Source organism: Dermacentor variabilis, chromosome 1 (assembly GCF_050947875.1).
Source record: "Dermacentor variabilis isolate Ectoservices chromosome 1, ASM5094787v1, whole genome shotgun sequence".
NCBI classification, from domain to species: Eukaryota; Metazoa; Arthropoda; class Arachnida; order Ixodida; family Ixodidae; genus Dermacentor; species Dermacentor variabilis.
The window spans coordinates 223,699,666-223,726,637 of record NC_134568.1 but is presented as its reverse complement, the minus strand read 5'-3'; the positions used below and the strand labels follow the sequence as shown (position 1 = coordinate 223,726,637).

Here is a 26,972-nt window from a genome sequence, read left to right as displayed (position 1 = left end):
CGATGGGGAATAAATTGAGCAACGCCGCCGTCGTCCCGTCCCGATGTGGAAGCAGGTGAGCGGCTCGGCGCGTGGAGGGTTGCCGGGCCTCCAGAGAGGCGCGGTGCGGTTGGCTACAGAAGAGACGAAGCCTGACGGACGCACCATCACGCTCCACTCACCCGGCTGCAATAGAAGTTGAAAAGAGTATGCGCGCTACGCGACCATTCCCGAATTAATTAGATAATCATCGTGGATGGGTTGTACCTGAATTTTTCTCTCTTACCTATTTTTATTTTTTTTTGCACGGAAGAAAAAAAAATACTGCAATGAAGACAGTAAGTTTGACAGAACCCACAATCTCGGAAGCTGACGGAAGCCGACAAACGTTGTTCGGCCGGAAGCCTACTCTGAAAGAGTGCAGCTATAGCTAAAAAAAAAAAAAAAAGAAAAAAAGAAGGAAATAAAGAACTGTCACATATTAGGGTGTACGGTGAGCAACGAATTCATTTTTTCAAACCGGAAGTAGAACACCAAATAGAGTGTTTCTTCCTTTGGTCGTAACAGTCAGTGTTAAGTTACATTACAATAGGGATGAAACGCGGAATTATCGGGCGAGATTCCAGTACATCATCCGAACACACGCTATAGAGGCTTTCCTATTTTCTGTTCTTCCCGTGTCGCGCTGTTTCGTTTTTTCTTTCCTGCACCGTGCACTCAGAAAGATTCGTTCCGGCGCGCAGGAAACATAGCTCTCTTCTCGCACGCCATCGAACAGCCCACGCTGGAAGAGTCTTAACGCGGCCACCTGGCGCTCACAGTGCTTCGCTCCGATGCAGCTCGCGCGAGCGCGAGCGGAAAGCAACGCGCGCCCGGACGCCCACAGCACCGGAGCCACTGAACCGCTTCTCCTCTCACCGGTGTAGTGCGTAGCCCGTTGCGCGAACATCGTCGACGCGGCCGCCGCGAGACGCCCGAGTTCGCAACATCGTCGGCGTGATGCTCACAAAGAAGAATAGAGAAAAAAACGAATAGCCTTGGGAAAAGGAAGGGTGACGGCGGTACTTTGCATCGGGCAACAACATGCTCGGCCGTACACGCTGATGCATGTATAAGTAGTGCAAATCCATCACGTATGCGCATTTGATGCACCCGAGGCCCGCCGTCGCGATCCAAGTGGGGCCTCGAGACAACGGCTCGCCGGCTCCGACGACGTCCCGCGATGTCTATCTCGCGCGCTGCGCTCGGCAGCCAGACGGAAGACAAGAGCGCGCTCGAGCGGAGCGTAATTGGAAAAACGCGACGCGAGAGAAAATGGTAGATCGCGTCTTTTTCTTTTTTTTTCTCGAGAGTTCGGACCGCCGCGCTCGTCGATAACTTTTGTGTCGCGTATCCTGGCGCCCTCCCCCCCAAGCCCGCTTCTTTCTCCTCATTATTAAGCTGCTCCTATTCTGCTCGCGTTGTTTTGTCAAAACTCCATCCGTCTTCCTTGTTCCTTTCGTTAAATCCCCCCCCCCCCCTCACACAAACGCCGCATAAAGAAAAAAAAAGTGGGCTTTTTAGTTTGTGTCATACTATTTCTAGTTCGCACACCTGCGCGATTTCGGTATGCAGTTATGAGCGCACATTTATTTTCGTCTTATTTTTGAGGCTCGTGATGCGCGATACTCCTGCCCGTCATCGAAGTCTTCGAGTCCGACTGAGTGCAACGAAAGTTTTTCGCATCGAAAATCCGCTGTAGCCAACTCACACCTGAGATTTCACACGAATCCGAATTTGTTTTAAAGTCCTTTTGAGGGCATTATGGTCTTCATACTTTTTTTGTTTTTGTGCTTTATGCCGCAATTTCTTGTTCTTTTCACTACACCAGAAACGTCGGCCACGAGGAGAAAAAGCTCATTGACATATGCTCATGTTTTCTTGCTTTCCTTTTACAACGTCGCGTGAATACGGCCATCCTTCCATCGGCGGCTCCTCCGGTGTTCGCGCCGAAAACACGGTTCCGATCGACGGTCCATGTTCAGAGTGCTTCCTATGCATTTTTTTGTCTTCTCTCTACCCTCAACTTTTACTCACAGGCTGCCTGCTACACTCGTTTCTCTGCGCGCACGCCGCCTTCGCAAGCTTCTTCGCGCTTTATTTTTTCTTTTGTTTTCTTCACGCATTTCTGTCGCGGCTTTGGTGTTTGAGTGTACGTTGTGCATCGATTGGCTGGGCCGGCTGCCTTCCGCTTCGTTACATTCTCTCTCGGCCTACTACTCGGTATGATGGAGAACTTGCCAGCATTTCTCGCGCAAGGACGACGGGATATCGTCGGCGGAAGAACCGAATGTAACTGCATGCTCCCGAACAGGAGGCCAGTGGCGCGCGCCGAAAATGCCCCGGCGATGTGATAAAGAAGAAGAAGAAGTGGAAGAAGAAGAAGAAGAAGAAGAAGAAGCAGAAGAAGAAGAAGAAGAAGAAGAAGAAGAAGGAAGGGCTGTTGGGTGAAAAACAACAAGGAGAGTAGCGGAGGCCCACCGAACACTCGAAATAAAGCATCCGGGAAAGGGATGCGCGTGTCTAACTGTGGGGGACGTGGTGTATACGCAGTGAGACGAGGGGGTTCACTGGTCTGCTGAAAGAAGGGTGCGAACCACCCACGAGTGAACGACGATGTTTGGCAAGAAGTAACCACGAAAGAGTAGAAGAAAAAAAATAAAAGAGAAGAGGAACCGAAACTTTCAAGGATGCTCACTTTAGATTAAGGCAAAAGAGCGATAACGTGGTGGGAAACAAAACTGTCGGCTAGAGGGCGCCAGATGAAAAGAACCAGAGGAAGATATATAAGAGGCGGGCACAACGTCCAGCTTCTCGCACGCCGTTGGCAAAGGAGAAAGAGGACGTAAAGATAGACATGAGGGCGCGCAGGCGACGGTGAAAGGCGATGAAAGAAAGAAAAAAAAGAAAGTGTTCACAAATACGACAGCGCACGAAACGCCGCTGCAGAAACTTGCTCATTTACTGGCATACACACGCACTCAATACCACGCGGAGGAAAGCTGGCGTAAACAAAAACAAAGAGGAGGCGTCGTGCAGTGGAGTAGCAAACAGTGTAGAGAACAGGGGAGAGAAATAGGTATAATGTCGCGAAGGCAAATAAGAAGAAAAAAAAAAGAAAGCAAATAAAGAACAAGGCTTCATATAGAGCCGACAAAGGCAAGGGCGATGTAAAGGCTTTACAGAGAAAGAGAGCGAGAGAGAGAACTCAGGCCGAAAAAAGAAATAATATTGAAAAACAACAGTGTGGGGGAAAAAGAGGGAAGAGGGATAGCTGCGAGGCCAGAAAACAAAGGAGGGCTGGCTGAGAGGTGAAACAAAAGATTTCCTTTTTCTCACACCCTTTCAGTCTTCGTTACCGACGGAGCCATGTTTTTTTTTTTTTTTTTTACATTTGTTGTCCGCGCGCGTTTCGAGCGGATCTCTTGCGCGAGGTAAAAAAAAAAATAATATAAGGGAGTCGGGGGTGTAGTGGGGATGCCGGCGCTTCCCCGCCTTCTTTTTTTTTTGCCGAAAATCGGGGCCGCTCATTCTTGTCGCCGGCTCCTTCCGCAAGGATTCCTTCAAAGCGTTGGCGCTTCGTCTCGAATGACGCCTCCCGGAGCTTCCTTTTTCGCGTCGGCTCCTTGGGCGCTATCGCTCCGCCGCCGCCGCCGCCGAGGCTTCTTTTCATGCATCCGCCGGCCTGGGTTTTTCGAAACGCAACAATGGGACGGCGGCGGCACGCGCCTCTCGCTCCTCGTCGCCCCGTCACGCGCAGCCTCCGACGGCCACGCGCAGCAGGAGATGTTAATCGACGAAAACGTAATTTTGCGACGCTTCGCAATTCGTTTTTGTCTCCGCGAGCGACAAAATGCCCCTGGCGAGCTGCGAGGGTGCTTAACGAAGAAGCAGCCGAAATGAAAAAGCCTTCGCGCGGCTGCCGCCCCGTGCCTCGAATTCTCGCGCGCATTTGGCACCGAAGAGGAGGGAGAGAGTAGAAAAGGAAGGAGTGGCCCGTGGCAATCGCCCGTCCTTGTCCTGAAAGCGCGCCGCCAAGTTGCGAAACGTTCTGCTCTGGGCAAGTGTGCGGGCCCCTGCGGGTCTGACTGAAGAGCCTATTCGACGATTTTGACGATGCGTTTACAGAAGACGGTACACACCGCTGTGGGGTTGTGCGGAATCCTCCGCGTTAGAGAAACAAAAACAAAACGAAGCAAACTAAAGAAGGGGCTCTCACGTGGCGAAGCTCTGCAGTTCGTAAAAAAAAAAAAGAAAGAAATGAAAAAGCTCTGTTCTCGCGAAATTACTTCGACTTTTTCGGCGCGGATCTCGGGCGCTGTGCCGAGGACAGTATATGGTCCTTGAAGCTCGCGCTGACTCTGCGATTGGCCGCTCGCGGTTCATTAGTCGCACCCTGTCGGCAGCCGCTATCAACACGGCGCCAGAAGTCGAACGCCTGTGTAGGCTTATCTAGACGGCGAGCGCGACAGTGCACAGCAGCACTGACAGGTGCGCACTCACTGTGTTCCTCGGTGTTGGCCGTGACCCAGTTGCTGAAGCGACCCCATCCGATGCCGTTCTCAGCTTTAACTCGAAGGCTGAAGACTCGGGCTGGACGCAGCGGGCCAATGGTCGCCGACGTCAGGGAGGTGTTGGTGGTTATGTTGCGAAGCGCCGCGTCGTCGTCTGCGTGAGAAGAGGGAAAGGTGGAAGGGTGAGAAAAATGACCGACGGTTCATTTGGCACTTCTCGGAGTACCTCGAAGGAGGCATGACAGAAGAGCGTAAAGGATAAGCACGGGAAGCAGAAAACATAAGCTGCGTTCTGTAGCGCCAGTGTCGTTCTGAGTCGACTACGACCTTACCGAAAAAAATCTTCGATAGCTTTGACCTTTTTTTTTCGTTGTTTTTAAATAAGTGCAAATGTAGGTGATGTTGTCGTGACACAGGCTGTACCGGCGATGGATGAATTTGAAACGACACATTTCGAATGCAATAGGGCATATCGGAAGACCTGGAAGTAGGCTTTTCCACACTGTTAGGTTGCCCTACACAAGATGACTGACGCCCTGTGGACGGTATCACAGTGAGCAGAGGATAAACAGCAAACAGCGAGGATGTGGTATTAAACAATATATATATATATATATATATATATATATATATATATATATATATATATATATATATATAGAGAGAGAGAGAGAGAGAGAGAGAGAGAGAGAGATGGTGGCAAAGATAGCTTCACCAGCTCGCGCGCTCAAGCTTTATTTCCATTTCTGGGGCAGCGTCCGCCATCGTCTTTTCGCCAACGAGAGGTGTGGGCAAGCACCCTTGAAGAATTTCCCTTGTCCCCTATAGACGTTATAAATTCTCGCGCATCTAGTGCTAGCGCACGAAATGATCAGTGCGGGGGTCCCAAAAGTCAAGATGAAGCACTGGCATGGTTATGACGCAAGTACAGCGGCTTCGCTTCACGCGGCTGCGGATATTATTGCTCTAACAGTGTGCGCGCCCATGCTGGAGTTAGCCACTGGTGTAGTCCGCTTCAAGTGTACCAGAGAACTGGAAGAATGCCAACGTCGTACTAATCCAGAAGAAGTGAAACGCTAACGAATTGAAAAATTATACGCCCATTAGCTTGCTTTCAGTATTGCATAAAATCTTCCCCAAGATAATTTCTAATAAAATAATAGGGCAACACTTGACTTCAGTCAACCGAGAGAACAGGCTGGCTTCAAGAAGAGATATTCTACGATGTGTCACATTCATGTAATCAATCAGGTAATCGAGAAATCTGCAGAGTACAATCAACCTATCTATATGGCTTTCATAAATTATGAAAAGGCACTCGATTCAGTAGAGATACCAGTAGTCAGAGGCATTACGTAATCAAGGAGTACAGAAGGCATACGTGAATATCTAGGGAAATATCTCCAAAGATTTCACAGCTACCTTGCTTCTCCACAAGAAAAGAAGAAGGTTACCTGTCAAGAAAGGGGCCAGGCAAGGAGACACAATCTCTCCAATGCTATTCACTGCATGTATGGAAGAAGTATTCAAGCTGTTAAACTGGGAAGGCTTAAAAGTGAGAATAAACGGCGAATATCTCGCCGATCTTCGGTTGGCGAATTACATTGTCCTGTTCAGCAACAGTGGGGACGAGTTACAACAAATTATTACGGACCTTACTGGGAAGGCGTAAGAGTGGGGTTAAATATTAATATGTAGAAGACAAAGATAATGTTCAACAGCCTGCAAGAGAACAGCAGTTCAGGATCGCCAGTCAGCCTCCAGACTCTGTAAAGGCATAAATACGTTTATCTAGGTCAATTACTCACAGTTGACCGTGATCATGAGAAAGAAATTTACAGAAGAATAAAAATGGGTTGGAGTGCATGCGGCAGGTATCGCCAGATATTGAGTGAGAGCTTATCCGTGACTATCATTGAAGAGAAAGGTGTGCAATGACCGCATTCTACCGGTGCTAACATATGGGGCAGCAACTTGGAGGTTGACAATGAAGCTCGAGAACAAGTTAAGGACAACGCAAGAAGCGACGGAACGAAAAATGTTAGGCGTAACGTTAAGGAGAAGGGAAGAGAGCGGTGGGGATCAGCGAGAAAACGCGGATAGCCGATATTCTAATTGACATATAGAGAAAAAAATGGCGCTGGGCAGGCCATGTGACGGCAAGTTGGGCCATTTGGTTAGGGTTCATTGTAAGGTTCCTAAGAGCGCAATATAAGACAGGGTCAAAAGGAAGGTAAAAACGAAAACATGGCGCCGTGTTTTCGTTTTTACTTTCCTTTTGTGGGTGTCTTGTGTTGCGCTGTTACGAACCATACAATGAAGGCCATGTAGCGCGTAGGAAGGATAGCCGGTGGACCATTAGAGTTAAAGAATGGGGGCCAAGAGAAGGGAAGCGCAGTCGAGGTCGGCAGAAAACTAGGTGGGGTTAAAAACATTAAATTATGGAGTTTACGTGCCAAAACCACTTTCTGATTATGAGGCACGCCGTAGTGGAGGACTCCGGAAATTTCGACCACCTGGGGTGCTTTAACGTGCACCTAAATCTAAGTACATGGGTGTTTTCGCACTTCGCCCACATCGAAATGCGGCCACCGTGACCGGAATTCGATCCCGCGACCTTGTGCTCATCAGCCTAACACCATACAGCCACTGAGCAACCACGACGGGTAACTAGGTGGGGTGGTGAAATTAGGAAATTTGCAGGAGTAAGTTGGAATCAATTGGCGCAGGACAAGCCTAATTGAAGATCGCAGGGAGTGGCCTTCGCCATGCAGTGGACATAAATATGGGCTGATGATGATGATGATGATGATGATGATGATGATGATGATGATAGTGCGCTGAATCACTGAGAAAGTATCAGACGCTGGGCATTCATAGAAATATGCAAAGCAGTTGAACGCTGAAAAGAATCTAAAGCATGCAAAGAAAGTAAGTACAAATAAAAGTTTGGGGGAATTATGCATCTCCGCCACTTCACTCGCCACGATCGCCGCGGTGCGTGAGTCCTCGCGCGCGTCCGTGCGCCAGATCTTTGGCGTAGGGAAATTCGGGGTGCACGCCGGCCCCCATGTGGGCTGGAAACCATTTGACGATGTGATGACCCGCGGCTCCCTCGCTGCCGAGGACGGCCGCCGCTTTCCGCGATATCGAGCCCGAGGCGAATGCTCTGGCCGCCGATCGCGAATCTGTGTAGACGTAAGGACGTTCAGGGTCCCTCATTGCTATGGCTATTGCCACCTGTTCGTCCACTTCGGACGTTGCCCCCTTGACCGATGCTGCGTTAATTATCGCACCATCCCAGCGTATCGAGACGGCCGCGTACCGGTCCCTGCGCCCGTACTGGGCCGCGTCTACAAATGCCGCCGGTCCCGGGCAGTTGGCGGTCGATTTCAGCAGTGCTCGAGCCCTCGCCTTTCGGCGCCCCTCGTTGAATTGCGGGTGGACGTTTCTCGGAAGCGGTCCTACCTTGAAAGTGCCCCTGACCGCCGCGCTGAGCACAACCTTGCGTGCGTTGCACTCTGCGTCTGCATTTATCCCTGCTTCTTCTAGGATACGTCTGCCGGCCCTGGTGGTCGACAGCTTCGATGATTTCTGATAGTGAATTGTGGACCCCTAACCGATCGAGCCGCTCCCTGCTTGTAGTGATTGGAAGACCTAGCACCCTTTTGATGCTCTTGCGCACCAGTGTCTCTATCTTGGCCGCGTCTCTCTTGGTCCATTTTAGCGCCGAGGCTACGTAATTTACGTGACTCATGAGGAAGGCGTGGTAAAGTCTGATGAGATTGCTCTCGCTGAGCCCTCCCCTGCGGTTCGTCACCCTGAGGATCAGCCGGAGCATGTTCTCCGTTTTGGACGGGAGTTTCATGACAGTTTGCGTGTTACCGCCTTCAGCCTCAATTAGCAACCCCAGGATTCTTATAGTGTCCACTCTGGGAATCGGCTGGCCGGCACTCGTGTGTAATTTGTTCGGTATTTGATCGATCGGCGTCAAATTCCTCATGCCTTGTTTCGAGGGCCTGTACAGCAACAGTTCCGATTTGCTGGGTGACAGACGGAGTTTCGTTTCCTTCAGGTACTCTTCCGTTGTGTCCAGCGCCTCTTGAAGAGCCCGCTCGATTTCTGCGTCGGACCCTCCCGGGCACCCCACCATAATGTCGTCTGTGTACAGGGCGTGATTGACGTTGGTCACTCTCGTCAGGCGGTCCGAGAGCCCTTTCATTGACAGATTGAATAATAGTGGGGAGAGCACCGCCCCTTTTGGGGTGCCCCTCGCGCCCAGCGTGTACCAATCGGACGTGGTCTGTCCTATGTTGATCGTGGCTTTCCTGTCTCCGAGGAAGGAGCCTATGTAAGAGTGGAATTTCCGGCCGAGTCCCATCACCGAGATCGTTTCCATTAGAAATCTGTGTTTGACCGTGTCGAACGCTTTCGTTAGGTCCAGGGCCAGTATGCCCCTGGTGTCTCTGGTCATGCCGTCAATTATATGATTCTTGAGTAGTAACATTACGTCCTGTGTGGAGAGGCCCGGTCGGAAGTCCACCATGTTATGTGGGAAGAGGCCCTCTCTCTATGTACCGCGATACTCGGTTATGTATGGCACGTTCGGCCGTCTTTCCTACGCACGAGGTTAGCGATATTGGCCGCATGTTCCCTGCCGCAAGTGGTTTACCGGGTTTCAGTATTAGCATGACCGAGTCCTCTTTCCAGACCTCTAGTACTCGTCCCGTTTCCCACGCTCTGTTGATTTCTTCGGTGAGCTTCTCGACCGACTTTCCGTCTAGGTTCCTCAGCAGTTTGTTCGAGACCCCGACCGGGCCCGTAGCGGAACGTCCGTTGAGGCCTTGTAAGGCATCCCAAATTTACGATTCCGTGAAGGGCGCGTCGAGTTCTTCGACCTCTGTCCCGGCGTATTGTGGATAGTCGCCGTCGCCTGACGGGCCCAGTGGGAGATACGTTTCCGCCAGCTCCTTTAGGAACTCGCTTTCCATTTTGCCCTGCTCCTTTTGCTTTTGTAAAATCCTATCGATTGCCAATCTCTTATTGCCTTTGGATTGCCTATCGTCTAACAACTGCTTTAGGAGGTTCCATTTGCGCCCGGTTCTCATTTGTCCGTCTACCGATGCGCACACCTCGTTACACTGTTGCTTGGAAAGCTCGATCGAGTGCGCTTCGATTTCCCGGTTTAGTGCCGCTACTTTCTTTCGCAGTCTGCGATTCAGTCTTTGCATTTTCCATCTGGCCGTAATGGAATTCTTTGCCTCTAATAGGTGTGCCAATCTCGCGTCCATCTTTTCCACGTTCAGTTCAGTTTGGACAACCCTCGTCGCGGTGCTAACGTCCTCTTTGAGCCTTCTAAAAAGACTGTCTAGATCCGTGTATTCGCTTGTGTCTTCCTTCCTTATTTTGTGGAAGGCGTCCCAGTCGGTGACCTTAAATTCTCTCGGTGGTGCCGCCCTGATGGGGATCGTGACCGCCAGTATGTAGTGGTCGCTGCCGAGGTCATTTGAAGATGTCTATTTTTATTTTTCGTATTCATTTCGCCACAGTGCTCTGGTTCCCTAGTTGTTGCTAGCAGAATGAGCCCTTCAAACATTTTCTTGCGAATATATTTTTTCCATTGAGATAAAAGGTGCACAAGCACACAGACATAAGAGCGGGTGATGCTGCTCACTTCGGTTTACAACATATACGGCATGCTAAGCGCCCAAGCACCGCCAACGTTCGGAGTATAAAACTGCGTTTATGCCCATTGCGGTATTGGCGTTTAAAACCCAAGAAACTGCGGTCGAATCACACTGGTGCCAGGTGAGTCTTGCTGGCAAGTTAAACAACATATCACCAGATGTATGAGCGACGACTGCCACCTGGAGGAGGGGACGGCTAATGTTTCTGTATACGTTCTTAAAAAAATTTTAAAAAGCTATGGAGCGATAACCTTTGAAATGCCGCCATCGCATCCTATTAACGTTGGATTTCTGGCTGGAAGCTGTTTCCGTTCGCCATGTTCTTCTTAACGTGGTCCGACGCTGTTGACAACGAAGTGCACGGTCAGGTTAACAACGCGTTTCAAATAGAGATCGCTGAAAATGAAGCCGCAAGATCGAACACGAATGGTGCACTTTGCTGACAACCGCTAGCACAGAAATTGGTTCTCGGTCGTAACCAGGACGATGCTCAGCTTCTTCCAGTTTACCTTTCTTTCTTTCTTGCTCAGCGTTATCTATTGTGATGTAGAAACGGCCGTGTACGAGCCGAAGTTGTGTACTCCGACGCTCTGCGCAGGCGAGTTACGAAGAACATGTTGGACGACAGTGGCTGCCAGAAGCAGGACGGAGGGGCCACTAATTAGCACAGAAGTAATCATATCCAGGGACTTTAGGTACAACGTGTAGAGGGAGGAAAGAGGGATAGAGGGAGAGAAAGGGAGAGGCGTGTCGGACGGCACGCAACTTATAGGGACTTGCGTAAAGAACGTTACCGCACACTATCGAGCAGTGGATAGAAGAGCGCATGCGTTCAACGAACTTAGAAAAGACGTACGGGCAAGCGCCAGTTGGCAGCGTTCTCTGATCGCAAAACAGAGATTATGAGCTCACGTCTTCCTAACAGTCGGTTAGGTCACCTACTTAACAAGAGAGAATGCCTACGAAGTGTCAACGCAAAAAAATTGGAGCAGCGGGGATTCAAACCGTGGTCGTAGGCGGAAAGGTGGCTACGCGGAACTCTAGAGGCGAGTAGGAAAGCACTCAAATTAGAGCACTGTCTGAAATGCGGCAGGATTTCGGAGTAGCTCAGCCTATTGCATGCTCCAATTAAGTTGTGCAATGTGTAAAGGAACCTCACTTTATGTCTTATTTTTTCCTTCTAAATATTGATATTATTTGATAGAAATCTGGACCAATGTAAATAGCCAGAAGTGGGGCGTTAATTTTCTGCAGAAGGCAGGCATGAAAAAAAAAACACAGCAACAAATAATCGGAGAATGTTATATGAATTATGCAGAAACACTCGCGATAGTTCCATTTGTAGAATTCTATACTTTACACTTCCTGCGATCGTTTTGGCAACGGCGCCCGTAAGAAAAGAAGAGGGATAAAAAGAAAAAAAAAGCGGACAATCTGGAACAAAAAGAAGAAAAGAAGAATGAATTTAAATATTTACAGAGCTTATTGCAATGACAAATCGAAAGCACAAGATGTGGCTGGCGTACATGAAAAAGGAAAGCCGGAACGAGAGACGGAGAAGAAAGTGAATGGCACAGAGCGCGCTTTACACGTTTGTCAAGACAGTGCGGTTCCAGGAATGCCGAAGCTATTGAACAGAGCTTGAATTCCAAACGGAGCATACCGACCACACATTCCACTCAAATTAATTAACCAGCGAGGCTCGATCGTTAACGACATCGCGCGCAGCCGCACTGCGAAGTCGTTCCTCGCGGAATGAAGGCCCACCCAAGATCGCGCAGGAAAGCACAGAGAGAATAAAAAGAAAAATCGAAGGAAACAAAAGACATCGATGCAGACAAGCAAGGAACCCATGTAATTAATGAAACTATGGCCATTCTACCAGATTGAAACGTCCACTAGATGGGGTATAACGCTGAAAAAAAAAAAGAACGTTACGCAAGCCAAAGGAGCGCGTCATCTCCGGAAGCGGTTTTGTCACAATTTCGTTCCATGGTTCCCACGTGTACCCAGAGAGCGACAGAAATAAAAAAAAATAACAATACAAGAGAAAGAGCATGCAAGACTGCCAGCTCGCGCCAGAAGCAAAAGCCGAAATAGAGGTAGGAACCGCAGGTATGAAAATGCCGAAGTGTCTCTTTCAATTAACCTGCAGTTCTTAGCCTATATTGTGTTCATCGCGAACAGACGCTCCTGTGTACCTTAGAAAGGCTTATCTAGAGGATATGGCTGAGATTGACGGGTGGCGTACGCGCTCAATATATGGCTTCGGTGTCTGGAACTCGGAGATAACAATACTAAGCCTGTAGGCCTCCGGTACCCTTTTGTTTTCACTGCTCCGCGATAGGGGACGGAAAGACAGCGGCCACGCGAGGCTCTGCTATTCACTTTTGTCCACAAGCGAGTAATTATTTTTGCGTCTGTCGTGGGCGACGCGTTACGCAAAAATAACAGTTCCCCTAGGCAGAACGCATGAATTGGCCATAGCATGCTGGAAACCCCTTTAGTGTGCCGATATTACCACGGAGGAAAGCATCGAGAGGAGAAGAGAACGTAAACAGAGCACACTCATTATGTACTGTTTACTCATTTCCATGCCGATAAACAAATCACATTTTTTTTATTAGGTCCTTTGTGCTTGTGCAGGGGATTGAGACGAAAACTGGTTTCTAGTTTGTGCAGTTAGCATATTTACGTTGAATGAATGATTGTCTGTGCCACCGTATCCGGAAGTATAGCTCTGCTGCCCAAAGAATCGAAGCCCCTATAATAGCATGAGTGTAACTTAGTCCTACCCGTGTCATTTTGTGCCAGTAAACTAATGGCACAAGAAATCTCTAGAGGACAAGGCTGTGAGTTCGCCCATCTCTTCTAAGCAAGTTGGGTGGCCGTGTACTGAAGTCACCCATAGTCATGTGTGAGAAAACATATCTTTTTTTTTTTTCTACAAAGGCTGATGCTGTTGGTACCGATGGTGCCATTGAAGTTGCTCAATGGCATCGCGGGCTATTCTTTGTGTGTAGCCGGCCCACTTACTCTACCTTTAGCCAACATTATTCCGCCTTTCTAAATACCTCCCAGTCAAGTGATTATCAAGTGATTAACAATCGCCTCAAACTTCTCATTTTGTAGATGTACTACTATGCTATGCGACGGTGCTTCGCGCGTTTCGATAAGCAGCACTATATAGCCAGTTCGAAAACATGCAAGCACAGATGAGTTCATGGTCAATAGCTTCTCCAGTGGCGGTCTAAAACTATACAATATCTCTACCGACATTGTTACACCATTTGGCCTTTTCGGGTATGTGCGCATGCTGTTTCGACTGAGGAACTCGGTGCACAGGGATTCCAGCGGTTCCCCAAAGCTGTCATTCGAAGGGCTTAATTTTGTTCATTCTACAACAGATGACCTGCTGGTAGCAAGTTCCTCTGCGCACGCTATTGCCCACGCTATTTGCACCTGCGCACGCTATTTGCACGACTTCAGAAATACCGCTTCATTGTCATTCCAGCCAAGTGCGCCTTCGGTGTTGATGACATTTTCCTCGGCCACCATTGGACATATGATGGCATCCGTACGTTGGAAAAAAAAATGTACGGGTGCTGCGGGACTTATCTCGTCCGACGTCGATTCTAAGGTTGCGAGAGTTCCTCGATCTTTTGTATTTCCATCATAGTTTTCTGTCCAAGATAGCGCCGATAATCCTTCCAATTACCAACATGTTGAAGTGCAGGCGTCTCCTTCAGCCTCACTTCAGGGAGCGCCTGGTGCCAATGAGGAATTCACAGCTGCTAAGAACTCTCAAGAACACGCGGCGCTCCTCGTTCATCCGCTGACAGAAGCGCCGAGACGTCTGGCCACCGGTGTTTCTTCCATTGATGTTGGTGTCATTCTCTAGCAGTACCAACACGGCTCTTGATGCTCAATCGTTTTTTTCGCTCAAAAACTCAAGCTCCAGGAAACGCGCTACAGCACGTTATGGCCGTGAACTTCTGGCTGCATACCTGGCCGTATGGCACTTGATATTCGTGCCTCAACGGCATAACTTTTCCCGTCCCACGAGAGAATGAACCCTTGACATTAGTTTTCGGGGAAACCGTACTCGTATATTTTTCGAGAGATTCGCCCCCTGAATTTTACTCTGAGTACACGGTTGATTTGCGTTAGATCGAGGGTCCCGTGAACTTTGCCACCGATGCCTTCTCACGCGTCAAAACCTTGTTGACAGCATGATGGACTTCGAGAAGATTGCCGCAGTACAACTTTGTGACAGTGAGCTGGCCGAGCAGCGCTCTGCGTCTACATCGCTAACACTGTGTGACATGCCGTTCTCTTTATCCTCGAGCACCATCGTACGCGACGAGTCGTCTGGATGCGAGCACCCATTCATTCCACTGCGCTTATGTCCACCGAGAAATTGTACAGCGCCAGCCACCACGGAGTTCCACACAGCTCCTTGTGACCTCGCGCTTCGTGTGGTCGAGCGTTTGCTCAGATGTTTGGGGCTGGGCACATGAGTGCATACAGTGCCAGCGCAACGCGATCACCTGACAAACGAAGTCGCCGATAAACAACAGCGCTGCCAGGTCGACGACGACGAAGATGCAGTTCAGCATGCTCCACACGCTAGAGACAGCGTGTGGACATCTGGCGGACGTCTGGCCGTCGGCGAATGCCTCTACGGAGTCGCCACGCAAAGCTGGGTCGTGCCTGCCTGTCCCTGGTTCCTGCTTGCCTCGACAGAGCGACCGTTTCGTTGACCTGCAGTGGTGCTTTGGCTGAGTATCGGGTGGTTTAAGGTGTCTCATTAACCGTATTTTAGTTCCTGGTTGATTGGCATTCCTTGCGTCAGCCGTCTTGAGCTGATGTCGACCAGTTCTCCTGGCCAGGCGCGATCCGCCTGGTCAGCATCCCTACCACCTAATGAATTGCCCATAGATTTATTTTTTCGCAGTGGCGTCAGTACCATTCCTGTGGCGCTTGTGCCTACCAATGGAGGTTCCATCAGGATCACGAATCCACAGGCTGTCCAGAAGGCACTTAAGGCCACAACTAACCACTTCCAGACCATCACTGATGTGCGAGCGTTCGGACGGGGAGGTATAGTGTGTCGTTCACCCGACCAGACCTGTGCAGAAGACCTCTTGAAATGCACTTCATTCGCTTTTACCCCGGTGAGTGCTTTTATTCCGCCTCATCTTGCGTGCACCAAGGGTCTTGTACGGGGCGTAGACTCCAGATTAAGTCCTACTGAAACCCTGGAGAAGCTATCCGCAGCAGGCGTCATTGCCATCTACCGTTGCAATCGACTGGCCAATAACGAGAGGGTTCCGACAGAATCTGTTATTGCAACGTTTGTGGGCACATCATGTCCATCTGAAATAAAGGTGTGGCCTCTTGTGTTCCGTGTAGAGCCGCTTGCGTCACGTCCAATCCAGTGTAAGAATTGTTGGAGATTCGGGCACAGCGCGGGAGGATGTAAGTCTAGCTTGCGTTGCCGCACCTGTGGGGATGGTCATTCTTCAAGTGCATGCTCTACTCAATCTCAAAAGTGCTGCCTCTGTGCGGGAGAACACCCAGCAGACTATTCGAACTGCTCAGCTCGCGCTCAAGAAGTACAAATTCTTGAAATAATCGACCGCCGTCGTTGCTCCCGAAGAGATGCAATTTCAGTTATCAAAGACAGGGCCTTCGGATACTCTAGTGTTGCAGCGCGCAACACTCCAAGCATGGATCTTAACCTCTCAGAAGCAATTGACTCTGCTGTGGAAAAAGCAATGGCTAAAGCTATGGATAAATTGATATCCAGTCTCTCTGATTGCTTAGCGCAAATCATTTCCAGTCACATGATGCAAATAATGCAGCCCACTAGGACACCAATGCAGTGCCCAGTACCTAACGCCAGACCTCGAACGCCTAGCAACGAGGTCGAGACGCCTTCCACAGTTGCAGAATATTCCACACACACTACTTCGCTAGTCCAAACACGCGAGGATGAGCCCTCTTATTCAGACACTGCTATTGTCACAGACATGGAACTTGACACTCGAGCTCCCAAACGTATGGGGTCCCCAATTTCAACAACTATGAAACCAAAATCAAAAAAGAGTCAACCAACGCCTGTGCTTACAGAAAGTATTTTAAAGGCGGCAGTTGCCGCTGCTGTGCGTTCAACACCATTGGACAGTTGAAAGTGCTGCAGTGGAACTGTCGGTCTATATTTTCAGCTTCAACAGATTTATCTTGCCTATCTATTCAATTCAATCCAGATATCTTACTTCTTCAAGAAACGTGGCTTTCACCAGAGAAAAATTTTCATTTAAAAGGTTTTCGGTCCTTCCGGTTAGATAGAGACTCGCGAGGTGGAGGTTTAATGATACTTGTTTCCAGTAAAATTTGTCACAAGGCAAAAATTTCTTTTCAAATCATGGACTGCGACTGTGAAATTTTGGCCATAGATTTATGTCTCCCAGGATACCATCCATTTTCAATTATAAATGCTTATTTCCCCAGCGGTGTGCAAAGTACGCGTCAACTTGATAGGGCTGTGGCTGCATGTAGAAAAGAAATTTTGTTTGTAGGGGATTTTAATTCGCATCACGTGTCGTGGGGGCAAAAAACAGATTTGTGTGGTAAGAGACTTTGGGAGTGGACTATTGATAGTCACCTTTCATGTCAGAACACAGGGCAAGTAACGTTTGTTAGAGGACCCTTCCGTTCAGTGTTAGATTTGACATTTTGTAGCGCTGGCATCAAGGTTTTGTCGTGGGTAGCGGTTGAATCAGCAACCAACAGTGATCATCTCCCTGTGTCATTTGAAATCAATTGTCAAATAACATCTTTAGAATACAAGGCATGCACATTTATGGACCATACGAAATTTAAGACTTTCTTGCGTTCTGCCGTTTCGAAACTTGCCAATGCCAATGATAAGGAAATCGCTTCAACCATTTGCTCAATACTAGAGGATTCCCGGAAGCAAGCTGAATTTGTCATCCCTTCGGCTAAAGGCACCGCTTGTCGTTGGTGGAATGATGAGTGTACGCGGGACTATAGAAAAAGAAAGGCCGCTTGGAAAATGCTTCTGCATAATCAGTGCCCGACCAATTGGAAAAATTATCAGTTTCATGCTGGTGTATTTAAGCGTACTGTTAATCGAGCCAAAGAGGAATACGATATTAGACATTACGATTATCTATCTAATTCAAAAAATAAGCGTGCTTTATTTTCATTCCTTCGTGCTAGGAAGGTGCTACCAACACCCTTAACATTAGATTCAATTGTTTTGCGCCCGCAGGAACTGAGCGCCTCCCTAGAAGAGATTGCCGAAGGCTTAGAAAATCGATTTACGGCCAGGCTTCCGGCTATTCATTCTACATTAGGTCATTGGGATGGCTTTACTCCAATTTCCTTAGCTGAACTAAATGAGACTGCACTATGTTTACCGAATTCAGCCCCTGGCCCTGATGGCGTCACAAATGCAATGTTAAAAATATTGTTACAGGAATCGCCTAACGTTCTTTTGGACCTGGTGAATTATTCAATTAAATATGCATGGATTCCGTTACACTGGAAGCTTGCGAAAGTAATATTGATGCTTAAGAAACAAGAAGGAAGGTATGTATTAGAGAACATTAGGCCCATTGCGCTTACATCAAACGTAGTAAAATTCATTGAGAGGCTTCTTCACCGTCGCATCATGAAATTTATTAATGATAATTCCATTCTTAGTCCCTGTCAGATTGGTTTCAGGGCTGGCTGCTCCATCTGGCATGCCCACGTCGACTTAGAAAGCCGAATACAACTCGCTCGACGTCATAAGCAATACGCTGCCTTAGTGACGCTCGATATCGCTAAAGCATACGACACTGTGGAGCACAGTATATTGATCAATCGGTTAACTTCCTGTGGTGTTCCTGGTTATATAGTAGCGTGGATTCGGTCATTTTTAGGTGAAAGAGAATTCTATTGCTACGAAAGGGGCGTTTCTTCTTCTAGACACAAACAAACGAGAGGCGTACCGCAAGGCTCAGTTCTTTCCCCGGTACTTTTTAATATTCTCATGAGCACACTACCTTGTCATCCAGAAATAACCACTTATGTTTATGCAGACGATATTGCGTTTTTTGCATCTGCCAACGACATCCACACGCTATACCAACGACTGCAAACTTACCTTTATGATCTGGAGAGGTGGTTAGATGCTAGTCACTTCACACTCAATGCCAGCAAATGTGCTGTTCTCGTATTTCCGATACGTGACATAGTGCACATTTCATTGTCTTACCACCTTCAAGACATACCACAGGTGGAATCTGTTAAATACCTCGGAATTATTTATAACGCCTCTCTCAACTGGCGCTCACATATAGATCATTTGACTGGGAAAGGTACCCGTGCAGTTGGCATATTGCGTAGGCTGAGCAGTCGTCGAATAGGAATGCGAAGAGATACACTCCTAATGATATATCGTATGTACGTTCGCCCTGTATTAGAATTTGGTTGCGTGCTCTTCTCTGGAGCTCCAGCCTACATGTCCCGTCCTCTAATCCTCTTAGAAAGAGAGGCATTACGTCTGTGTTTAGGTCTTCCTAAATTTGTTGCAAATTCTATTCTTCATCTAGAATCCCGTGTCCCGCCACTTTCGTGCAGGTTCCGGCTTTTGACGGTGCAGACGTTCTTAAGGATTTACGAATCACCACTGCGTCATCCCCAGATAATCTTTATTTCACAACCTGCGTTGTTTTTCGGTGTCATCTGGCCGCGACTACATAATCCGCAAATTATATTCGTGCAAAAATTACTTGACTGTTTGGGCGTGCGCATATGCGATGTTCTTCCTATTACCGACAGAGCTGTTGCCACGGATATTCAATTTGATGATATCTTTCCTAATAATGCAAAATTACTTCCACACCGTATTCTAGACGGTATATTACAAGATCACCTGAAAAACCTTCAAACAAACGTTGTAATTGCTACAGATGCTTCACAATGTGAAGAAAAGTCAGGTGTCGGAATATTTTCCCCGATTCTCGATTGGACATTTTCTCTTCGGCTGCCAGATTTCATACCGATTTTTTTAGCCGAATTCATGGCCGTGGTGCTGGCATTACGCAAATTAGGACCATCAATTACGTCAGCCGTGATAGTCACTGATTCTTTATCATTGTGCTCCTCCCTTACTGCTTCTAATGATTCTCGCGTAATGAGGACATTTCAATCATTGGTACCTGGTTACTTGAGAAGCGTGCGTTTGATTTGGGTGCCTGGCCATAAAGGACTAATCATTAATGAATTTGCAGACTCTCTAGCCAAGGCATCAATAAGTGGCCCGATTCTTCCTTGCTGCCCTTTGACTGCTTATGTTACTGCAGCTAGATTTCGCAGGAGTATCATTATACAGTCAGTATCAGGCTCCACAATTACTAACTCTGTGGATTACGGACATCTGCTGCACCCTTGGAACAGAGATTTTTGCCGAACACGGAAAATTGAAATGTCCATAACAAAGCTGCGCTGCCGTATACCTGCATTGAACTTCTACCTCCACAGGTCTGGTCTGGTCCCCTCACCATTATGCTCATTCTGCGGCGAGGCGGAGACAATCGACCATTTCTTGTTGTCTTGCAGACGTTTTTCTATTAAAAGAAAACGACTACTCGAAATCCCGCTTCGCTCTATTGGTCTAACTTTATCAGTGCCAGTGATCCTATCTTTTGGAGCCTCCATTGTTGGGTTCAGCAACAGAAATGTTTGCTTGGCGATCCAAAATTACCTAATTGAAACCAAGCGATTTCCATGTTAGATTGATCGTTCTCCCTCCCAACCATAGCTTTCTTTTATTTCTTATCTTTTATTAACTATTATTGTTAATATTATTATTATCTTATACCCGGTTTTCATCTGATTATTTCCTTTTTCTCCAAACACAAAACGTTCACTTTTAAACTCACACGCCCAAATTGTTAACTCCCTTGTTATCATTATTATTTAGGCACCTAATTAAACCGCCCGATTCTTGGCCAATCCCCCACTGTGGGTATGTGCCACGGCCACTCAGGACAACAACAACAACAACAACAACAACGACAGCGTGGCAGGAGCGAGAACATCCGGGCGTCTCGGCAGCAACGGCTGATAATCGCCGCCGTTCATTCAAGAGGCTTAATAATTATGTGGGACTGAGTTCGCCTCGCGTCATCCTAAAAGTGGTGACTTCCGAACGCCGGACAGCAACGCGTCCCCTCCTCCTCCGTACCTACGCTCCCTTCAGACTTCCAAGGGGTTTGTCGCTGCTGCCTAGCCACCCAGACAAGCCTTGAGGCCTGCCATTTCCTGCAGATTGTGGAGCCCAAGTTAAAAAACGAAAAAAAAAGACAATGCCGAACCCAATAATACCAGACCCTATCATCACTGCTATTAAGTTACCGGAGTTCTGGCAGTCAGTTGTTGCATTTACGAACTCATATGCCTTCCTTATTGGAATGGCCAAGAGCCCCACATGCGACACATGCAGCAGCGATGAGACGCTCCCGCACAATATCTGTGTATGCCCGCGATATAGTGCCCAGAGCGAAGTGATGTGCAGAGTGCTGGACCAATTGGACAATCGTCCACTATCAGAACTAAAAGCTTCAGGTCATTGCTTCAGTAAGTTTTTCTTCTCTCTTCCTCCGCCGGGTTCTTTCTTCTTGGTGTTTTCATTCGTTCTCGGGTTTTCCTAAACTGCTGCGCCCTTCTTTCGGTATTCCGGGAATAAAAATGTTGGATGTCCATAAGTTGAACTGAATTTATTTGTAGACAGACATCAGCGGTTACATTGAGTGTATACTAAACAAGGAAAGCGAGTTCACATTAACGAGTGCAGCCGAGCAAAGGCCTCGGGGCAGGCCGTCGCTCCGATCAGGCACTTGACGAGATCGGTCACTTGTCTCTCGAGTCTCAGACCACACTGCCCGCTCAGCCACGCACATTCTGACCCCCAGCCGCGGGACCATGTGTCTGCGGGCTGCATAACTCACACCGGCGGTAGCCGCCACTCGTACCACCCGACTCGCCCGCGCCGCCTTGGCCCGACCCAAACACTCTAAATAAAATCCGCGGCACGCTGCGCGATTTATGGCGCTCGCCAGAACCAGTGCGCGAGAGCCCCTGCCGCTCTCTTTTTCGCCGAACCGCGTCCGGCCACCGTCTCCCCAAAGCAGGCGTTCTCAGAAAGTGGCTCGGGTGCGAGCCAACAGCACAACATTGCAAGGCAACATGTACACAAACACAGAGAGAACCCCAGAGAAGACGAGCAAGCACTCGCTTCAACCAAACAACGAGAATGCATACATGAGTTAACCAAGGCATTCACAACCAAGGCAAACATTCACAACGACCTTACAGCTTCCAAAGAACATCCGCGCTGAAGGTCTTACTAGCATTACTAAAGTTCCTGCGGTGTACAGCGCTTCACCATAGGCTTTAAAAATGCCGCCACATACCACTCCATAGTGTACGGGATTTTTTTGTGCTAGTCTCTCTCTCTTTATCTCCCCTTCCACTCTCTTTCTCTTTTTATCCCCCTTAACCCTTGGCATATCTTCGAAAATCTCTACAGAGATTCCACAGCTACCTTAAATCTCCACAAGAAAAGTAGGAAGATATACCTATAAAAAAGGGGTCAGACAAGGAGACACACTCCCCCCTCCAATGCTATTCACTGTGTGCTTAGAAGAAGTATTCAAGCTATCAAAGTGGGAAGGCTTAGAAGTAAGGATCGACGGCTAATATCTCAGCAACCTGCGGTTTGCTGATGACATCGTTCTATTCAGCAATACTGCAGACGAGTTACAACAAATGGTTGAGGACCTTAACAGAGAGTGTGCAAGAGTGGGGTTGAAGGTTAATATGCAGAAGACAAAGATAATGATGAATAGCCGGGCAAAGGAACAAGAGTGCAGGATAGCCAGTCAGCCTCTAGAATCTGTGAAGGAGTACATTTACCTAGGTCAATTAATCACCGTCAACCATGATCATGAGAAGGAAATTCATAGAAGAATAATGGGTTGGATTGCATACGACTGACATTGTCAGCTCCTGACTGGAAGCTTATGATTATCATTCAAAACGAAGGTGTACAATCTGCATTTTACCGGTGCTGACATATGGGGCAGGGACTTGGAGACTGACAAAGAAGCTTGAGAACAAGTTAAGGACTGCGCAAAGAGCGATGGAACGAAGAATGCTATATAGGCATAACGCTAAGAGACAGAAAGAGAGCCGTTTGAATCAGAGAGCAAACGGGTATAGTCGATATTCTAATTGAGATTAAGAGAAAAAAATGGAGCTGGGCAGGTCGTGTAATGCTCAGGTTAGATAACCGTTGTACCATTAGAGTTACAGAATGGGTACCAAGAGAAAGGAAGCGCAGTCGAGGGCGCCAGAAGACTAGGTGGATCGATGAAACGAGGAAATTTGCGGACGCTAGTTGGAATCGGTTGGCGCAGCACAGGGGTAATTGGAGATCGCAGGGATAGGCCTTCGTCCTGCAGTCGGCTTAAAATGGGCTGCTGCTGCTGCTGCTGCTGCTGATGCTGATGATGCTGATGCGTATGCGTCTACTATCTTGTGGGCGTATAATCTTGATCTGTTTGTACATACTATATTTTATACCCCTTTTACAATTTGTATTTGTGTTTACTATGTTGTATATGCGTAATCTTAATCTGTGTGCATTTTTTATGGTGTAGCCCGCTTTCACACCTTGTATTCTTAGGTGCGTAGCGCACTATCAGGTATGTGTATATTCATTTGTGTGCATTTCGTGTAGTGTAGCCCTCGTTCACCATCTGTGTGTATATGCGCTCGTACTGTCTTGTATTTGTAGTGTACGTATGCATGGATATGTATATTTTATGTATGTACAGCGTATGTCTATTGGTGTATGGGTAGCCAGCTTTCAAATTTCTGTCTCTATGCGTCCGTGTTACCGTGCGTGTGTATAATCATCTGCGTGCATTTTGTATGGCGTAGCCCGCTTTCACCACTTGTATGCGCGTACTATCTTGTCTGTGTATAATGTTTATCCCTGTATAATGCTCATCTGAGTGCGCTTTGTAATGTGTAGCCCCGCTTTCACCCCCCCCCCCCCTCCCTTCTTAAAAAAAAATTTCATGGGCCTATTACTTCATCTATTTCTTTTTCTCACTTGCTCCGTCTAACGGGTGTAGTGCTTGTCTCCGAAGTAACTGAACATTTGTTTTCTTTTTGTCGAAGAGAAGCAGAAACAACCGTACCATCGGCTGTGCATATAACGCATAAAGGAGTATGTTAGATAAAAAGTATGCAGATCCAACGCACACGTTAAAAACTATGTCAAGTGGTTAATGAAATGTTATAAGCTTGGACCCATTTCACTCATGTGTATTTGGTGAACAGGAAACTGGAGCTCGCATATGTGCTCTCGCGCACCCGTTCTACGCAATGTGATAATATTGTCTTGTATTCTTTTTTTCATTAAAAAATGTTAAATGTACCGACCGCTTTTTGGCTGATGCTTAGTTGGGGGTATGTGAAACAGTGTAGAAATAATCCCAACAAGTGGCGACCATCTGAAAGAGCTAGCTTGTGTGCACGGGAGAAATGTACATGCGATTATGGCCTGATGGCTAGAGCATCGGTCTGCTGCACTGAGGGGCCGAGGTTCGGATGCCGCCGCCGGGTGCGCATTTTTTTTTTAAGGTTTGGAGGAAAGTTACTCAACGAGAACGCGACCAACGACCGACCGACCGACTGACCCAGGCGAAGACACAGCATGGTAGGCAAAGAAAACTTCGCTTTAGGAAGTGAAATGAGCTAGCATATTCGAATGACTGAAAGAATATTTTTCAGTATTTTCGCATCTCTGGCTTCTTGACTCTGTCGACAAGGTAAATTTGTTGTCTGTAGAAAAAAGAAAAAATACATTGGAGCAAAACAAGCATCGGCTATACAAGCTAGGAGCGCGTCTTCTTAGAGCACAGCTCTTAAGCGCCTTCCCTGCGTTGAGCGTAGGCTTGCCTCGGCGTCGGCGTCGTAACCGAGCGAACGCGGAGTCCAGCGGGGAATGAAAAGCGAAGAGCGCGCGAGGAGGAAAGCGGAGCAGGAGGGTACAGTCAAAGCATGTGGCGGAAAGTGGAGGAGGAGGATATGGCGAAAGCGTGAGAAACGTAGCGCCGCTCTGTGTCGAAGATGCCTACGAGATGGCGCCGGAGTAGCACGCGTCGTCTGTTCAGCGGTTGGATGGATGTTATGAGCGTCCCCTTTGGAACGGGGTGGTGGGTTGCGCCATCAAGCTCTTGCTATTATACTGCCTAATGTCCTACTTAGGTTAAACAATAAAAAAAACACTATTAACTCCCACAACGAAATTTTCTGATCCCCTATTGCGAACTGTGCTTTTGTACGTCTCCGTTTTTTTTGTCGTTTCCCTACTTTTCTTCCATCAATCCTTCAATCGCCTCCTACTAATCTCTATTGCGGACATGTTTACTTTACCCCTGCTCTCATGAACAAAAGGGCTTCAAGGAGGCCAGTGAGGCCTAAGTCGACCGCAGGGTAGACGTCTTCACATTCCAATTAAACATGCTCCATAGTTTCCCTAGCTTTACCGCAGCAAGCACATGCTTCTTCTTCTTTCTTATATCTCACTTTATAGGTGCGTGTTCTAAGGCATCCCGATCTCGCTTCGAAAAGTAATGAGCTTCCCTTTGAGTTATCATAAATTGTTTCTTTCCTGATTTCGTTTTTTCCTCTTAAGTAGTTACTCATGGCCGATTTCTTTCGCACTGCCGCCACCCATGAGATTATTTCGGCCTCTCTGACTTGCCGCTTGACATTCTTTGTTGCTGTGTTGCCCACCCTACAGGCCGCATACTTGCTGGTAAGCTTCCTAGTTCTTTTCCTCCACTGTGAATCAATGTTTTTCCTGCACAGGTACCTCAACACTCTCCCAGCTCATTTACTTTCTTCCATATTCCTCAGTCGTTCTTCATACTCAATTTTACTGCGAGCTTCCCTCACTTCAAAACTAGTCCAGCCCATATCACCCTGCACAGCTTCATTTGTAGTCTTCCCGTGAGCGCCCAATGCGAGGCGTCCAATGCGAGGCGTCCCACTGACCTTTGGTTGCCATCGAGTCCTGATTGTACCCTTGATTTAAAGCAAACAACCGCATTTCCAAAAGTAAGCCCTAGAACCATTACACCTTTCCACATACCCTGGAGCACCTCGTACCTATTGTATCCCCATAGCGCTCTGCGTTTCATTACGGTTGTATTTCTCTTCCACTTTACGGTTATATTTTCCTGTGTTTCCATATATATATTGCCTTCGTTTATCCATATACCAAGGTATTTCTATTCTTTTGCCCGGGGTATTTCCTCGCCCTGTATTGCCACTGCATGTTCACTGTTTTCATTGAATACCATAACACCTGATTTTCTAACACTAAGTTTCAAACCTAAATTCTCGCCTTCCTGTCCACAGATAGTAACCAGACGTTGCAAATCGCTTTGCTTGCTAGCTAGCAACACAATGTCGTCCACATAAAATAAACCTGGAAGCTGCTGCTTTACTACTGTATCAGCCCGTTTGTATGAGATTAAAGCCGATAGTACTTCCTTCTAGCGCCCTCTCCATCTTCACCATGTACATCATAAACAGCAGTGGGGATAAAGGGCACCCCTGCCTCAGTCCCTTGTTGATATGAACTTTCTCCTCGCTCCTCATCCCTACCCATTCAACGCAAACGGTATTTTCTAGGTAAATCTGTCTCAAAAGCTGTAGACAATAGTCACCTGAGCCTTCCCCTTCCAGAATATCCCACAAGATGTTGCGGTCTAGGTTGTCATAGGCTCTTGTAATGTCTAAAAAGGCCACATATAACGGTGTGCTTTCTATACTTTTGATATTTCAATACACTGAGTTATAAAATAGGTTATCATTTAAACGCCTACCGATTCTGAAGCCATTCTCAAGTTCTCTCAAAATGCCATTATTCTCTGCCCATGATTGAAGCTTTAATTTGATTACCTGCATTGCTAACATGTATATTACCGATGTAATGGTCAACGGTCTATACGAGTGAATTCTATCTTTCTCCACTTTACCTTTATAAATTAAATTCATTCTACTTTGTCGCCAACTGTCTGGTATTCGTCTATCTTTTATTTATTTTTGTTTATTTATTACAAATACTTTCAGAGCCCGAGGGCATTACAGAAAGGAGTAATTAAAACATATACAAGTCTGCAATAATACAATTTATGAAAAAACAAGTTAACGAAATAAGTATTCTTCAATGGCACTTCAACATGCTTTATCTTTTAAACTTTCTTCCCTTGCTTTCACCAGAGCTTCCTTACTTTTTGGTCCTAGTTCATTAATCAGCCTAACGGGAACCTCGTCTAGCCCTGTGGCTGTGCGCTTAGGAATTTTGTCTTCGGCTTTCTTCCAGTTGAAATTTGTCAGCACCAGCTCCTTTTCTACCTGGGTCTCTTTCATGCTCTTTTTTTCTTTAAATACAACCTCGTCATTGCCTTTGAAAGATTTGGCTGTTATTTTTCGGATGTAATTTATTACCGCTTCTCCTTCCAGTCTGTTTTGATCTTCGTCTAGGATATGTTGTTGTATTGTTGTTGACTTCCTGCCTAATAATCTTATGTGGTTCCAAAATATTCTAGGTGCAGCCTTCTTTTTCTCACGTATTTCTGACAACCAACGT

At 47.4% G+C, this 26,972-nt stretch overlaps 1 protein-coding gene across 1 annotated transcript in view; it reads right to left on the bottom strand.

The window, feature by feature from the left end:
- The window catches only part of LOC142557670 (cell adhesion molecule DSCAM-like), a 416,825-nt gene that overhangs the window by 88,600 nt on the left and 301,253 nt on the right, over window positions 1-26,972 (bottom strand). The window contains exon 10 of the mRNA XM_075669684.1: window positions 4,522-4,686. Coding sequence (XP_075525799.1) covers window positions 4,522-4,686 — 165 coding nt within the window. The remainder of the gene's footprint in view (window positions 1-4,521; window positions 4,687-26,972) is intronic.